Source organism: Oncorhynchus clarkii, chromosome 29 (assembly GCF_045791955.1).
Source record: "Oncorhynchus clarkii lewisi isolate Uvic-CL-2024 chromosome 29, UVic_Ocla_1.0, whole genome shotgun sequence".
Taxonomy (NCBI): domain Eukaryota; kingdom Metazoa; phylum Chordata; class Actinopteri; order Salmoniformes; family Salmonidae; genus Oncorhynchus; species Oncorhynchus clarkii.
In genome coordinates, this window is record NC_092175.1 from 27,926,040 (window position 1) to 27,943,871 (window position 17,832).

The following is a 17,832-nucleotide window of genomic DNA, read 5'->3' on the forward strand; positions in this document are numbered from 1 at the left end:
TGAGGTCCTACACAGTCCCACCCGAATTAATCCACCTCTTATTACCATCATTATGATGCCATGGCTCTGGACACTATACATTTAGACAGAAACGCAGTATAACCAGGCGTTGCAGTTTCACCGTGATGATAAAGACATAACTATTCACTGAAAATAAAAGAAAGAAAACAAATCATTTGCAACATAGGCTATTTGCCATTTTATTTTGTTAATATATAGGCTATTTAATATTATCGAAATAAAATGCAAAACATACATACACATTTAATAAAAAATAAAATGCATTGTATGCCTACTCACCAAAGACTGATTATTTGAACACAAAATCCATCCTCCTTTCTTTCCTCAAGAATACTTCAATGACTCTGTTGTACAGTCTATCTGTGCGTTTTAGTTCCACCAATAAGTCATTTTCTATCGACATGGAGGCTAATGCTGAGTCTGTCCAGTAGCATTTCTGGAATACGTTTGGATTCGCTTTAAGGCCGAGAATGACACAGGGATAGTCACTGTCACACATGCCAATGTGTAAAGTTGCCCCATGTCCTCATTCAGATTTTTCTGCTTAAGGAAATCAAGGAGATCAGAGGGACGTTTCCCTTCAAAATCAGTCATAGCATACATTACAGTCAGTTCTGTTTTTAGCTTGGATAGGTCGAACAGTGTTCCGTGACTCTCTGTTATGCTGGAGAAGGCTGTTTGCGGGATTTTTTTTCCGGTAGGTCTGAAAGTGCTGGGGGTCCAGGAGGGAAAGAAACATACATTTTTCGTGGTCTTGAAATCTGTTTCCTATCTGGCAAAGAATGTTGTCCAGAATATTGCTGTGGAGTTGTTGGTAGTATGTGCGAGGGTCTCCTTGTGCTGGGCCTCTGCGTGCGCTGGGTGAACTTGAGATGCGCGCTGTGTCATCATAGATTTGACTGAACCCGCGCCTCTCTCGCTCAATTGTAATAATAGGCATTCCCAGCAGTGCAGTTTGCAGTGCTTCTCGGAGCCTGTGAGCTATTGATAGCGCTCGTAGTTGGAACTTTGAAAGTGGCGAACGAACCCCTTTCCCGCCTGTGACAGGCTTTGTAGCGTCGGCGTCGGGCGACCTCTCCTTACAATGTCTAACTTTTCTTGAAAAGTTCGTCTTGAGAATGGCGTTATAATTATATCCTCGACCAAATCGATATCTTCTCCTCCTTCCGCCATTGTGGGTTGAAAAAACAGCTTAGTAGTACGCGAATTAATTCATTTATCAAATTCAGTTTCCTAGTTCTGAGGTTCTGCATAGACCTGCCTCTCAATATTGGTAATCCAATCAAAAGACGAGCACGCACTACGCCTGCTAGCTGGCTCTTGTGTAACACTGGAGCCATCCAGCAGGCATACAATAGTCAACTCTAAAGCTGATTGGTTGACACTAAATTTTAATTTCCATTCACTTTAAGCTACAAGCGCCCGCACTGTTGATTCTGAAGGCCTGGGGGCAGATTTTAGACCCCTGGCAACACATGATGGCTGAATATGATTGGATAAAAGATATAACATAAATACCAGCCCTCCAAATCTCAACCTGGGGCTGGAAGCAGTGCAACCAGGTGGAAAGCAATGAAATGAAGAGTATAACTCTTACTCTGGGGAATAATTTAATACATATTTGTGGGAAAATATATATATTTTTAAATTATATTCTGCTGATGTTTAGGCCAGCAAAGAAGGCCTTGCTGGCCCTGACGGCCCACCACTGCGTCTTTTAATTTTTTCTGCATCTCACGAATGTTCTTCTTTGTGATCTGAACATCTCAAACTTAGATTAGTCTGTCCATAACACTTTTTTCCAGTCTTCCTCTGTCCACTGTCTGTGTTCTTTTGCCCATCTTAATATTTTATTTTTATTGGCCAATCTGAGATGGGGCTTTTTCTTTGCAACTCTGCCTAGAAGGCCAGCATCCCAGAGTCACCTCTTCACTGTTGAAGTTTTGCGGGTACTATTTAATGAAGCTGCCAGTTGAGGACTTGTGAGGCATCTGTTTCTCAAACTAGACACTCTAATATACTTGTCCTCTTGCTCAGTTGTGCTCCGGGGCCTCCCAGTCCTCTTTCTATTCTGGTTAGAGCCAGTTTGAGCTGTTCTGTGAAGGGAGTAGTACACATCGTTGTACGAGCTCTTCAGTTTCTTGGCAATTTCTCACATGGAGTAGCCTTAATTTCTCAAAACTTGAATAGACTGACGAGTTTCAGAAGAAAGTTCTTTGTTTCTGACCATTTTGAGCATGGAATCGAACCCACAAATTATAATGATCCAGATACTCAACTAGTCTAAAGCAGGCTAGTTTTATTGCTTCTTTAATCAGAACACCATTTTCAGCTGTACTAACATATTTGCAAAAGGGTTTTCTAATGATCAATTAGCCTTTTAAAATGATACGTTTGGATTAGCTAACACAACAGGAACACAGGAACACAGGAGTGATGGTTGCTGATAATGGGCCTCTGTACGTCTATGTAGATATTCCATTTTAAAAAATCAACCGTTTCCAGCTACAATAGTAATTTACAACATTAACCATGTCTACACTGTATTTCTGATAATTTTGATGTTATTTTAAGTGACCCCAAACTTTTGAACGGTAGTGCACGTTGGTAACCAGTTTATAATAGCAATAAGAAACCTCAGGGGTTTGTGGTGTATATGGCCAATAAACCACGGCTAAGGGCTGTATCCAGGCACTCCTCGTTGCGTCATGCATAAGAACAGCCCTTATCCATGGCACATTGGCCATATACCACACCCCCTCGTGCCTTATTGCTTAAATATATTAGATCATTTTTATGATTGATTGCATGACTTTAATAATGATAATTGTCTCTCCCAGTATGGGGGTCCCCACCAGCACCATCTGTCCAGAGACCTCCCCAGAGACCTGGGCTCCCCAGCAGAAAGGTGGGCACCTTCAGATCGCTCCAGGGCCTTCCCGGGCAGGATGATGGACCAGGAACTAGGACCATGGAAGCGCGCGGCCTCCCACCATCACAACCACCACCGTGACCAACTTCCACACCGCTCCCCACCCTCACAGCACCCCCCCCCTCCCAGGGAAGACTGCCCTGCCAAAAGGAGCAGGAGCTCTTGTCCTGAGCAGGTCAGTCACCACCTATTCTCTGTTAACCCAGAAGTAAAATCTTCCATAATATGTTAATTTGGTCAGCTGTGTGATTGACTTCTTGGTCTATACGTATTAGAAATCAAGAGTTCTGGGCCTCCCGAGTAGCGCAGTGGTCTATGGCCGAACCCGGGCTGTATCACAACCGGCAGTGATCGGGAGTCCCATAGGGCGGCACACAATTGGCCCAGAGTCATCCGGGTTAGGGAGGGTTTGGTAGGGGGGCTTTACTTGGCTCATCGTGCTCTAGCGACTCCTTGTGGCGGGCTGGGCACATGCAGGCTGAACTCGGTCGTCAGTTAAACGGTGTTTCCTCCGACACATTGGTGTGGCTGGCTTCTGGGTTAAGCGGGCGGGTGTTAAGAAGCGCGGTTTGGCAGGTCATGTTTACAGGACGCATGACTCAACTTTCGCCTCCTGAGCCCGATGAGACAAGATCGACATTGGGGAGGAAAAGGGGTCCATGTGGGTACTCGTGCAAAGCACTCGAAGCGCAGCAGTTTAATAAGCACTTCCTTGGCCCAACCTGATACGTCCATATAACCAGTAGTAAAAACACAAAAAACGAAAATACTGCAGCTTGTTATCTCACGCATCCCATTGAGTCTCGGCAGATTCTTCAGTCTACACACAGAATCTGCCCAGGGGAGATTAGTCGCCACCTGAACTAGTGATCATGACATTACACCTCTTCCTTGGCAATTCTCCCTGTGCCTGTGTTTTCCAGGAGTGGAAGGTCCCCCACCACAGCTAGTTCTGCTATTAGTGCTTGAGAAATATGTTCTCTCTAACCTGATCTAGGATCAGATGGCTCTACTGCTAACCTTAACCACTAGGGTAATATCTATCCAGTGGCAATTTTAGCATGTAAATCTAGGTGGGGCAACCCCCCCCCCCCCCCCACACACACACACACACCCCCACCCCCAAAATGTGTTGATGCATGCCAGCAAAGCCACTACACATCACAATACTAAACAATACATTAATTGCACTACAACGGTGACAAGCGGTGCCCACAAACTGTTAGGGCCTACATAAGGCTGTCCCAACAGCAGAGCTTTCTTTTCAGCCCCATGGAGTGAATCCTTACCACCGCTACACCTGGCTATCAGTGGAGCCTTGTCTGGCAGCGTAACAGTTAATTCAGCCCTGTTTACTGCCTTTTTTAAAGACACAGCTGATATGGCTGACTATATATCCATGGCATATTACATCATTTATGCAGCAGAATATAAGAAATTTCTGGACTCACTTTGTTGTGCGTACTTCATTGGCAAATGTTGTCATAAGAGAAAGATTTACAATTCCAAGTTGGATGACCGTTAAAAATGTATTTTTCCAGTCTGACTTCCCAGCTGCAATGCTTGCGGTTAGCCACTGTCACCGATTCCTTCCAAACAACTCATTGTTTATGGGCGATGAGCACCGACACGTTTTATCTATAATTTATCTTCATTATTTCTCTTCACATGTCAAGGATTAAAAAGGATTTAGTAGATTTGTCTACTTGATTTATGATGATGACTGCTAGCTAAGATTTTGAAAGTATGATGTTGACATGATCAGTCCAATCAAAGCTACTGTAGATATCATGTGATTTGACCTCATTTTATCTGCCATCATTTTATCTTGCCAGCAGCATCCCACCCTGCATACCACTGCTGGCTTGCTTCTGACGTTAAGCAGGGTTGGACCTGGTCAGTCCCTCGATGGGAGACCAGATGCTGCTGGAAGTGGTGTTGGAGGGCCAGTAGGAGGCACTCTTTCCTCTGGTCTAAAAATATCCCAATGCCCCAGGGCAGTGATTGGGGACACTGCCCTGTGTAGGGTGCCGTCTTTCGGACGGGACGTTAAATGTGTCCTGACTCTCTGAGGTCATTAAAGATCCCATGGCACTTATCGTAAGAGTAGGGGTGTTAATCCCGGTGTCCTGGCTAAATTCCCAATCTGGCCCTCAAACCATCATGGTCACCTAATAATCCCCAGTTTACAATTGGCTCATTCATCCCCCTCCTCTCCCCTGTAACTATTCCCCAGGTTGTTGCTGCAAATGAGAACGTGTTCTCAGTCAACTTACCTGGTAAAATAACGGATAAATAAATAAATAAAATCTGTGGCCAATCCTTCTTGAAGGGGACATCTAATCTAAGTCTATGCAGGACCGAAAGGGCTCACATTTTCGATGTCTACCCTTACTAAAGGCTGGTGACATAGTGTCCCCATGAGTGACAGAACAGAGTGAACAGAGCCAATCACGGTGCAATACTCCTATTTTCTGCTGGCCTGCCCCACCACCACAAAAAGCACTGAGCTAGGCTGAAACACCTGCATTTTGGAGTAGAAATCTGCCCCACCTGCCCTGAATGATGTGTCACCACTGTATCTATCTGATCCTGGAGCAGTGGTTTGAAGCAACTCTGAGTGATATTTATACAATAGCACCACCTTCTGGCAGGGTTCAAATATACATCACCTGTTATTACTGTTATTACTGTTCTCTCTCACCAGCCCTCTCACCGTGGATCAATGCATCTACCCGGCCCAGACCAGAATCAATCACCACCCCACTACCCCCCTTCCGAACAAGGCTTCTGGAAACAATCATATGACAGACCTGGTCCTCGCACCCATGCTGACAGGAGGAGCTTGTCTATAGAGTTACAAGTAAGTCAGTTAATAGCAAATGATCTTCAAGAAAGCCATGCTTTATTAAAGACTATGAACTATCCTCTCTCTCTCGTTATTTCAGGAATCCACCAAGTCAGGATTAGGGAGTCTCAAATACAGAACACATCATTCTACCCATTCTCCAGTTCCCCAGGCCCTCTTCAATGGTCAAGACCCCCCTCCTTCCTCCTATGCCCGCCACCCTTCTCCAGCCCAGCCCAGTGGCAACAGAAGACCCCCCCACCATGGATCCAGAGTGGAGGTGGATGGCCAGTCCCAGCACCCCTCCTCACCAGCAGACCGCACCGGCGTGCCTTACAGCCAGCACCTCCACCACCAGCATCCCACATCACCCCCCTCAGTACCTCAGCACAGCCCCCCAGCTCCACGCTCCCACAGACAGCAAAGGGATCAGACCCCCTCCCAGCCCTCTGCTACAGAGCCTCCCCACCGCAACAGCAACCACAGAGATGGATGCTGCACCACCCTGAGCTCCTCCAGCCCCTCTGGCCTCTCCAGCTCCACCACTCCTAGTAAGGCCAGTGGGAAGAAAGATCCTTCTCCCAATCAGAGGAGCCCTGACATTGGCAATGACACACCCTACAAACGGGGACCAAGGACACCCTCGCCCAGTCCCACACCTCCCCCTCTCTCTGCCTCCCCCACATGGCTAGGCTCAGGCGCTCAGAGGTTAGAGATTAAGCCTAGCAGGGCCTCAGAGCCTCAGACCCCACCCAGCTCTCCTACTGTGAACAACAACAGACCTACTGGCAACAGGCCAGAGCTGCAGCCTCACAGACACAAACAGACAGAGAGGAAACATAAGGAAAGGAGAGCAGAAAGAGGTGAGGAGGGAAAGAGGGAACAGAAGAGGAAGATGGAGGAGAGGACAAGGAGAAAGGAAAAAGAAGAGAAAAGTGGGGATGGGGTGAAGAATAAAACCCATAAAGGTGAAGAAGGGAGGGACAAAGTGGAAAGGAAAAAGAAAGAGGAAGAGAGGAAGACAGAGAAAAGGGAGAAGAGCCTTAGGGATAAAAAGATGGAAAAAGCAGAGAGGGGATCCTCAAAGTCCCTATGTAAATCATCCCTCCCTCCGTCAGTATGTCCTTCCTCCCCTAAGTCTGGATCTAAGGTTCCAGGGACGCCAGGTAAGCCAGACCAACCCTCCCAGACACCATCCACCTCTGGCAAACACATACACAGGGAGAAGGCCCAAGAAAGAGGTGGAAAGTCCCATGAGCACAGCTCTCCAAATAGTTCAGAGACAATCCCACTTGTTGGCCCGCCTGCAGCCCGTCCCAGCCAACCCACACCCTCCCCACATCCATCCAAACACAAAAAGTCAGAGAGGGGAGGGACCCTGAACAAGTCAAACCCAACTCAACCCAAATTCCCAGTCAAGGACTCACCACTACCAGCCTGTCCTCCACTCACTACCACTCACACTACCACCACCAACAACAACATCAGCACCAACATGAACAATAAGACCCGTAATACCAGTCCTCAGCCCACCAGCCCTTCAACATATTCTAAATGCAGCCCAGGGAGGAAGGCTGATTTGACCCCCTCCACACTCTCATCCAAAACCCCAGCAGCTCCCCCTATGGCTGGGTCAGGGGGATCCATCCAGATCCAGACAGAGACATGGGGTGTTAGTCCAGAAGGTGGGGTCCTGCGGGCCCCAGATCTCCAACCTGCGGCGGGGGTGGGCAGTGTGGAGGAGATGGGAGACAACCCCCCTGCCAGCCCCCCTGTTCTCAGTTGGCAAGGCTCCCCAGCATCAGCCCTGAGTGAGGAAGAGGAAGAGGAGGGAGGAGTGATGAGGAGACCTGTCCTGCAGCCCAGCCCAACCCACGGCCTGCCCCTCTCACCCCCCCATGGGAACTCAGAGGGGCTCAATGAGAAGGCCGAGGGTGTCGGTGAGGGGAGGGGTGCTGATGACCTTCGCCATAGCGACCTGGCCAAGCTCTATGGCTTGCCTGATACTCCCAATGGAGTGGAGGAAGAGGAGGAGGAGGAGGAAGAGGAGGACAGTGGTGGGGACACATCGCCCAGCTCTCTGCCTCCCCGTCGGCCACACCTTCACCAGACAGGAGTGGCTGATGTCTTCAAGTCTTTGGCCTCATTCCTGGGGGGCCAGAGGTACACATATCGCGGCGGTCCGTTTGGGCGTCCTCCTCCTAGCTCCATGGGAGGAGTGAAGTACTCTTCATCCCTCGCCATGGATCCCGAAACCAATTGTCAGGACCAGCAGAACCCCTCCCCCACATCCGACTCCACCACGCCCCCAAGACTCACTAGCAAATCATCCACTCACACTACCTCAGATCCGCTTTCCAAACCCCGCCCTCCTTTAAACCTCGACCAACCACAGCTCTCCGTGGGGGAGCGCACAAAACAGAAGCACGCGAGATTGGAGGAGATGCTGAATGAGAGAAAGAAAGAGAAGACTAAGGGTGTAGACAGTGGGGAGACGGCCGGGTCTCTGAGCGCTGAGTTTAGACTGACCACCACACACCGGCTGCCTGCCACCACCAAGGAGGAGCGAGGACAGAGGGAGGCACGCCGGCAGACAGACAGAAAGACGGAGCCAAGCGGTGCGGATGGAAACAGAGATGGGGAAGGGAAGAGGAAGAGAAGAAAACAAGATAACAGCGTCAGCAGTCATCAGAGGAGTGGAGGAAATGAAAAGAAGAACGTGGAAGAAAAGTGTGACAGAAAGTCAGCCTCTATAACGCTGTCCTCATCTACACCTCACCCCAGTCGCCTAGCCAAGCAGCACAAAGACACTAAGAAGAGCCGTCCCATTCAGGGGAACCTTGGCCTCCAGAGCAAAGGCATCCAGGGACAGAAAGACAAGACGCACACAGGAAACACTGAGCAGGGGGCACAATCAACAGAGATGAAGAATGAGAGGCGCAGTGAGCCTCAAACCAAGACGTCCACACCAGGCAGCAACCCAGACATATTGGCAACAGCATCCACCACCAGCTTTATCAACACCTCCTCCCCTTCCCCCACCCCGGCTGCCTCTGCTGCCCCAGTGAGGAGGACCCCCTGTCCCCTGGCTGCTGCTGATTTCCTCAAGCTGAAGGCTCTGTCCATGGGCTCTCCCAAGGAGCTGAAGATCCGTCTGATCAAGGTGGAGAGTGGAAACCGAGAGGCGTTCATTGCCTCCGAGGTCGAGGAGCGCAGGATCCCACTAAGAGAGGTCAGCATCAGACACACAGCCAGCGAGGTCGTCAGGTCCTGCAAGTGAGTACACGGTACATGTGATGTACCGTACCAGTCAAAAGTTTGGACATACCTACTCATTCAAGGGTTTTTCTTAATGTTTTACTATTTTCTACATTGTAGAATAATAGTGAAGACATCAAAACTATGAAATAACACATATGTAATCATGTAGTAACCAAAAAAATGTTCAACAAATCAAAATATATTTTCGATTTTAGATTCTTCAAAGTAGCCACGCTTTGCCTTGATGACAGCTTTGCACACTCTTGGAATTCTCCCAACGAGCTTCCCAACGAGCTTCACGAGGAATGATTTTCCAACAGTCTTGAAGGAGTTCCCCAAGATGCACTTGTTGGCTGCTTTTCCTTCACTCTTCGGTCCAACTCATCACAAACCAGCTCACAAACCAGCTCAATAGGGTTGAGGCCGGGTGATTGTGGAGACCAGGTCATCTGATGCAGCACCATCACTCTCCTTGGTCAAATAGCCCTTACACAGCCTGGAAGTGTGTTTTGGGTCATTGTCCTGCTGAAAAACAAATGATAGTCCCAGTAAGTGCAAACCAGATGGGATGGTGTATCGCTGCAGAATGCTGTGGTAGCCATGCTGGTTAAGTACGCCTTGAATTCTAAATAAATCACTGAGAGTGTCTCCAGCAAAGCACCATCACACCACCACCTCCATGCTTCACGGTGGGAACCACACATGCGGAGATCATCCATTCACCTACTCTGCGTCTCACAAAACCCGGAGGTTGGAACCAAAAATCTCTCTAATATTACTCATCAGACCAAAGGACAGATTTCCACCAGTCTAATGTCCATTGCTAGTGTTTCTTAGCCCAAGCAAGTCTCTTCTTATTATTGGTGTCCTTTAGTAGTGGTTTCTTTGCAGCAATTTGACAATGAAGGCCTGATTCACGCAGTCTCCTCTGAATAGTTGATGTTGAGATGTGTCTGTTACTTAAACTCTGAAGCATTTATTTGGGCTGCAATCTGAGGTGCAGTTACGTACTGTAATGAACTTACCATCTGCCGCAGAGGTCACTCTGGGTCTTCCTTTCCTGTGGCGGTCCTCGTGGGAGCCAGTTTCATCATAGCGCTTGATGGTTTTTGCGACTGCACTTGAAGTAACTTCCAAAGCTCTTGAAATTTTCCGTATTGACTGACCTTCATGTCTTAAAGTAATGATGGACTGTCATTTCACTTTGCTTATTTGAGCTGTCCTTGCCATAATAGAACTTTGTCTTTTACCAAGTAGGGCTGTCTTCTGAATACTACCCCTACCTTGTCACAACGCAACAGATTGGCTCAAACGCATTAAGAAGGAAAGAAATTACACAAATTAACTTTTAACAAGGCACACCTGTTAATTGACATGCATTCCAGGTGACTACCTCATGAAGCTGGTTGTGAGAATGCCAAGTGTGCAAAGCTGTCATCAAGGCAAAGGGTGGCTACTTTGAAATATCTAAAATCTAAAATATATTTTGACACATATTTGTTTAACACTTTTTTGGTTACTACATGATTCCATATTTGTTATTTCATAGTTGTGATGTCTTCAGTGTTATTCTAAAATGTAGAAAATAGTAAAAAATCAAGAAAAACCATTGAATGATTAGGTGTGTCCAAACTTTTGACTGGTACTGTATATTTACTACCAAGACATTTCATTGGAGGAAGAAGGGTTGTGGCACAAAACAATGAAAAGTGTATTTAATTAAATCTTATTGAATTCTCCCACTTCATCTGTCTCTCTCTGTTTGTTTAGGGGGGCGAAGGTGAACGGGAAGTTTCGGGAGTCCTATCTGCTCCCTGCTTTCTCTGTCAAGCCTGTCCTTAGCACCAACACACCCATCCCACGAGAGAAGCTCAACCCCCCCACACCAAGCATCTATGTGAGTCCACACTCTGGGGGCGCTGCACTGCGGCTGACCCTATGCACCAACCTGTCTGTGTGGTTGTTCTTGGGGGGGGTGTTAAAGCAACAACAAAAAAACATGCAGCTCTATGTCTTATGACAATAGACCATAAAGTAATCTTCTTCTTCTTTTTCCCCCCTCTTTTCTTCTTCATTCTCATATCCATTACTCATGTATCAGTTCTGTATTTGTGCAATGCCCAGTTGATGTACTCCTGTGTTGTCCTGTGTGTCTGTGTCCAGTTGGAGAGTAAGAGAGATGCCTTCTCCCCAGTCCTCCTCCAATTCTGTACTGACCCCAAGAACCCTGTCACTGTCATCAGAGGCCTGGCTGGATCACTACGACTCAGTGAGTTTGCACATTTCAATTTTTCTCAGGGCTAAAAGTTAAAACATCAACATAATTTATCATCTACTCACTATACTTGTGTCTCTCTTTCCTCTCCCTCCCTCTCTGTCAGACCTGGGTCTGTTCTCCACTAAGTCTCTGGTGGAGGCCAATGCAGAGCATGCTGTGGAGGTGAGGACCCAGGTACAGCAGCCTGCTGATGAGAACTGGGACGCTACTGGTTCAGCTCAGACCTGGCCCTGCGAGAGCAGCCGCTCACACACCACCATCGCCAAGTACGCTGCGTACCAGGCCTCCAGCTTCCAGGAAAGCCTCCAGGTTGTGGATGAACACACACACACACACACACACGTATCACACACAGAAACACATAATGCTTACCTATACCCCCCCCCCCCACACTTCCTCTCTTTGCCCAGCTAAGTTCATGTGCCTAAATGTGTCTACAGGAAGAGAAGGACAGTGAGGATGAGGATGAAGAGAAGAAGACTCCGTCTTCTGACCCATTAACCAACCCTGCATCTGGCACCGGCAAAACCAGCCCTACTGTGGTTACTAGCAAAGCAACTCTTACCAAAGTTGGCCCTACCCCTATTGCTAACACACTCAGGTCACCTCATAGTATCCACAGCATACTGTGCAGTCAACTCCTTATGAAATCAAATACAATACTTTTAATCAAAACAATGTTCTGCCGTTATTAAAGACACTTCTTCTTTCCTATAGGCCGGAGGCGAAATCAACTGGGAAGATTATCAAATTCGGCACCAACATCGACATCTCTGATCCTAAGAGGTGAGATTAGCTTTACATGTGGTTGATTGTTTTAGACAGGGCTAAGGACACCATTAGAGAGGAAGTGTTAAGTGTTTGACATGTGTTACCAGGTGGAAGCCCCAGCTGCAGGAGCTGCTGAAGCTACCAGCCTTCATGCGTGTGGAGTACAATGGAAACATGCTGAGCCACGTGGGACACACCATCCTGGGCATGAACACCGTCCAGCTCTACATGAAGGTCCCCGGCAGCCGTACACCTGGTCAGTGTCTGAGTTATATTGGTGTGTGTTTATATGCATATTACATGCCTCTGTCCATTGGCTTAAATATATATGTATGTCTGTTTTCAGGCCACCAGGAGAATAATAACTTCTGCTCTGTGAACATCAACATTGGGCCGGGAGATTGTGAGTGGTTTGCAGTCCATGAACACTACTGGGAGCACATCAACAATTTCTGTGAGAAGTGAGTCATGGTTCTGTTTTTGTGTGAGGGTCTGTTTTCAAATTAGTTAAGCATTTTGAGCTGTTCTGCTCATTGAAAGGCATAACAACAGTGACTCAAAGGGGATTTGAACCAGCAACCACCACTTTGTTACCATTTCTACCCCCTCCTTCAGGTATGGAGTAGACTACCTGACTGGGTCCTGGTGGCCTGTTCTGGAGGACCTGTACCGCTCCAACATCCCAGTGTACCGCTTCATCCAGAGACCAGGGGACCTGGTGTGGATCAACGCAGGGTCCGTCCACTGGGTGCAGGCTGTGGGCTGGTGCAACAACATTGCCTGGAATGTGGGACCTCTCAACTGTGAGTTACTAGCAGTGTCCAGCAGGACATAGATAGGAAATGGGAGCTGGGTCATACACAGTGCAGCTACTGAATCTACACTATCATTTACCTCAGTCAAATTCATATCAAAATCCTTTTGTGTGCTTTTCTACTGTAAAGTATGTGTGTGTCGTCTTTGCCCTTGCAGCATACCAGTATCAACTGGCTCTGGAGCGTTTTGAGTGGAATGAGGTCAAGAAGGTCAAGTCCATCGTTCCGATGATCCATGTCACCTGGAATGTAGCCCGCACTATCAAGATCACCGATCAAGAAACCTACAAGATGGTCAAGTGTGTGTGTGTGTGTGTGTGTGTGTGTGTGTGTGTGTGTGTGTGTGTGTGTGTGTGTGTGTGTGTGTGTGTGTGTGTGTGTGTGTGTGTAAATGTCCCTCGTCATCTATCTAGTATGAATGTCTGTTTCTTGCTACACCTTACCTCTCTCTCTCTCTATCTCTCTCAGACATTGTCTCCTACAGTCCATTAAGCACATTCAGATTCTGAGAGACCAGCTGGTTGCTGCAGGGAAGAAGATCTCTTATCAGAGCCGTGTGAAGGACGAACCAGCCTACTACTGCAACGAGTGTGACGTAAGTCCCTCTCAACAGCCTGTGGATGTATGCTTGTATCCACCCACCTGCTATGAACTACCATGACCCGAGCATCTTACCAACAGCCTGTGGATGTATGCTTGTATCAGACCTGCTATGAACTACCATGACCCGAGCATCTTACCAACAGAGTGTTGGTGTATGCCTGTATCAGACCTACTATGAACTACCATGACCCGAGCATCTTACCAACAGAGTGTTGATGTATGCCTTTGGTTATTTCTGCAGTGAGTGATTGTGTTGTGTCTGTGTGCAGGTGGAGGTGTTTGACCTGCTGTTTGTAACTAGTGAGTCTGGCAGCAGGAAGACCTACATGGTGCACTGTGAGGACTGTGCCCGGACCGTGTCCAAAAGCCCTTCGCTGGCAGGAGTAGTGGTGCTGGAGCAGTACTGCATGGAGGAGCTGATGAGAACCTATGACAGCATCTGTGTGGTGAGACATACACACACACACACACACGTTTTCTATGTGCTATGAAGTTATGTCCATCATATTTACCCCCCTTTCTGTCTGCCTTTTTCTTCCTCTTTCTCTCTCCAGACTCCGTCACCCTGCTCCAAGTGAAGCATCCTCCCTGTTGTCTGGCAGCCATAACCAAAGCTCCTACTTAGTGGCAGCACAGACGTTGTCTTCAAGGAATACTACTACTGCTAACACTTGGTGAACAGCCAACCATGTTTACTCAGTATTGTTTACATCACAATAAGATATTGGCCATCAGCCATCAGCCAATTGAATTCCAGCTCACTGTTGTCTTCCCCTCCTACCAGCTGCTGATTGGACTTGAGTCTTGAGATAGAATGACTAGACTGGTACTACTATTTGTTAATAAAACATGTCAGACAACTACAGAAAATGTGAACATTGTTAGCACTGGAAATCAGGTCTTAATTAAAACGGACACTGCTGTGATTCAAAAGCGTCAAGTAGCCGGTATATGGTGCATTAATTCAGGTACTTTTATGCAAATCCAATGGAACTTTTTTACACCAATCTAGTTATTCTATGTCCATGAATTTACCGTGTTGCTATGGTAACAGCAGGGGAATTGCTTCACAAGCAAAGTAGCTGATAGTCTCATTGAAATCCCATTGTTTTGGTTTGGTTTTCTATTCAGGTGAACTCTGACATTTGTCATTCCTGTCTGTATACTCTTTGGGGTGCTATTTCCATTGTATTTATTCTGACCTAGATATTTCAAAAGTTTTACCAGCCTAAAGGTACACCACATTGGCCTTGTGAACTGTATTTAGATGAAAGGAAATTAGAAAATCAAACATGCAGGCACAACTTTCTAAAGCATTAGGAATATTCATTTAAGAAATTGTAAAAATTTCTCTGAAATACGGGTTAACTAGAACTAGAGGACTAATCTGGTTTCACTCTTTGTTGAAAATCTGGTGTGTTTTAATGTGATTTTAGTTTTTGCATAATAATCCTAAATAATGTTTGGTAGAGAGAGATGTGATTGCTACAATTCACCCTAAAGAAGATCCCCTTTATCTTATTCTTATTCTAATGGGATCATAATCCCAGTTTTTTACCTCTTTTTTTGGTTGCTATCTCCTTTTCTGGATTACAGAGAAAATGAAGAATTGTAAATTGTGACTTTATTTATACTTGTATATGTTTGTTTTCTTAAATGTATTTATTGCATATTGATGGTGCTTCTCTGGGGACACCAGATATTTTTAAGGTTTCCTATTGTGGGTGGACGGGGAAGAGCAAACAGGGGGAGGTTGGAATTTCATGGTGCTCAACCCCCTCTTGCCTCGTCACCTCCTCATTAACTGTGTATAAATGATCTATGAATATAAGTCAATGAATATAACTTCAACCGACAGGTTGGTGCTTAGAACCGCGTCATTACAATTACCGGTAAACTAATAGAATGATGTCTTTGTACTGTATCTAACTGATAAACACAATACCTTTTTCAACTTTTTTGCATTGTACGAAATTCATAAAATTGTGAAGCATTTGTGATTGGCAGTAGTTGTAGTTTTAGCCACATTTAAATGAGACTGATGTGTAGTGAGGTTTGGGTTCCTTCAGTGTTCTGTCCTCATGAGTATAATTTCAAGGTTGTAATCTTGCTCCTCATCCACTGACTGTTTTTATTTGAAGCTGTGCTGTTTTAAAACATAATAAAAAATATCTTACATAGACCAGACCTTTCTTAAACACTCTGTGATTTTTCTGTGACATTATTGTGAGTATTATTGATACAATAAAATGTTTTGAGAAATGTTTGTCATCGAATTTGTGTAGCTGCCTTGATGAGAGGCCTGGATAGTTTTTGAGTATTGTGTCTGAGCTGATAACTTATCTTAGAGAAACATTTCAATGGAGGGAGATTTATTTCATCCCTAGAATCTACCCCACTCTTCATTCCCTGCTGATGTTAATGCCTAGCCACCCATCATTTCTTCTGTCATATCATTCTTCTCTTCCTGCACTTTGCCTGTTTTATTACAGTACATCAACCAAAAACCTGGAAAAGCCAAAAACCTGCAGACACTAGGTGTTACAGGGAGTGAATGAGGACCCAAAAGCGAATTAACTTAAACAGAGCTTCTTTAATTACCAAACATAGGTAGGCTCAGACGGACCGGCAGATTCCGACAGGACAAGACAAGGTTACAGCAAACATGACGACAGTCTGGTTCAGGCATGAAACACAACAAACAAGAATCCGACAAGGACAGGAACAAAAACAGAGAGAGATATAGGGGACTAATCAGAGGGAAAAAGGGAACAGGTGGGAAAAGGGGTGACGAGGTGGTTAGGAGGAGACAAGGCACAGCTGGGGGAAAGAGGGGGAGAAAAGGTAACCTAACAACGACCAGCAGAGGGAGACAGGGTGAAGGGAAAGGACAGAGACAAGACACAACATGACAGTACATGACACTAGGCCCATCATGGAATGAGTTTGACACCCCTGCTCTAGTTCTTCATCATACACATACAGTAGGGTCCAAAATTATTAACTCCCTTGATAAAGATGAGCAAAAATGACAGTATAAAATAAATAACTTAAATACTAAGCTATATTGTATGCTCACAAAAACTCAGAGAAAGAGATGTTGTTTAACATGTGATCTAATTTTTTCGAAGTACTATAAGGGTAAAAATGATTGACACCCCTGCTTTCAATACCTTTCAATACCTCACCTTCCGAGGATAACAGTACTGAGCCTTTTGGAGAACACATTGGGATGGTTCTTAGACTATTCCTCCATACAGAATCTTTCCAGGTCCTTGATATCCTTTGTCTGTGCTTATGGACCATCCTCTTAAAATCAAACCACGTGTTTTTAATGGGTTTCAAGTCCAGAGACTGAGATTCCCATTGTGACATTTAGATTTTGTGACCATTTAAACATTTCTTTGTGGATTTTGATGTGTGCATTGTGGTTATTGTCTTGCTGGAAGATCCACTTGAGGCCAAATTTCAGCCTCCTGTGAGAAGCGTTTACTGTAGTATCTGGGATCTACATCTGTTTATATTAGTTACTGTGCTGTTACTAAGCAGTAATGCATTACGGCAGTGTACGTTACTACACCTAATAGGAAATGCACATGCGCACTGGGGTGCCGGGAACTGTAGAGCACGAGGAGTTTTGACTAAACGAAAACTAACTGTACTCCCGTCTCCTGCCTGGTCATTTCTCCACAACACAAATATTACATTTACCTTAGCAAGGACCAGTGGAACCAAAATCGCCCCATAACATTAAAGATCCACCACCATTTACAGTAGGTATATTGGGTTCTTCACTGTTTATGCATTCTCATTTCAATGCCAAACCCACCACTGGTGTGTGTCGCTGAAGAGCTGTATTTTCACGTCATCTGACCAACACACCGTTTCCAATCTGTGCCAATGCATTTTTAGCAGACTCCAGGCATTTAGATTTTTTGGATGACATGATTATTATGCTCTTTGGCCACGAAATCAGAATACAGGAGCAGACAATAACCACAGACCTACTGTAAAATATGGTGGTGGATCTTTGATGTTATGGGGCTATTTGCTTTCACTGGTCCTGGGGCCCTTGTCTGTTATTTTTTATAGCATACAATATAGCTCAGTATTTAAATTATTTATTTTATACAGTCATTATTGCTCATCTTTATTAAGGGTGTCAATAATTTCGGTCCCACTGTAAGTCTCTCTCTCTCTCTGACACAGACACAGTCACATACACACACAGACACACACAGACACACACACACACACACACACACACACACACACACACACACACACACACACACACACACAC

The 17,832-nt window shown here is 45.9% G+C and overlaps 1 protein-coding gene across 6 annotated transcripts in view; it reads left to right on the top strand.

Annotated features, from left to right (window-relative positions):
• Positions 1-15,791, top strand: part of LOC139387823 (lysine-specific demethylase 6B-like) — a 36,464-nt gene extending 20,673 nt beyond the window's left edge. For 5 of the 6 annotated variants that reach the window (XM_071134069.1, XM_071134070.1, XM_071134073.1 and 2 more), the window contains 15 exons: positions 2,862-3,128; positions 5,661-5,816; positions 5,902-9,077; positions 10,833-10,959; positions 11,226-11,331; positions 11,444-11,649; positions 11,781-11,941; positions 12,058-12,126; positions 12,219-12,367; positions 12,458-12,572; positions 12,727-12,914; positions 13,084-13,225; positions 13,395-13,521; positions 13,799-13,975; positions 14,084-15,791. In XM_071134069.1, the coding sequence (XP_070990170.1) occupies positions 2,862-3,128; positions 5,661-5,816; positions 5,902-9,077; positions 10,833-10,959; positions 11,226-11,331; positions 11,444-11,649; positions 11,781-11,941; positions 12,058-12,126; positions 12,219-12,367; positions 12,458-12,572; positions 12,727-12,914; positions 13,084-13,225; positions 13,395-13,521; positions 13,799-13,975; positions 14,084-14,107 (5,190 nt within the window). In that variant the 3' untranslated portion in view covers positions 14,108-15,791. The remainder of the gene's footprint in view (positions 1-2,861; positions 3,129-5,660; positions 5,817-5,901; positions 9,078-10,832; positions 10,960-11,225; positions 11,332-11,443; positions 11,650-11,780; positions 11,942-12,057; positions 12,127-12,218; positions 12,368-12,457; positions 12,573-12,726; positions 12,915-13,083; positions 13,226-13,394; positions 13,522-13,798; positions 13,976-14,083) is intronic. The other variant, XR_011629225.1, reaches the window with a different exon arrangement.
• The last annotated feature ends 2,041 nt before the right edge of the window (positions 15,792-17,832 follow it).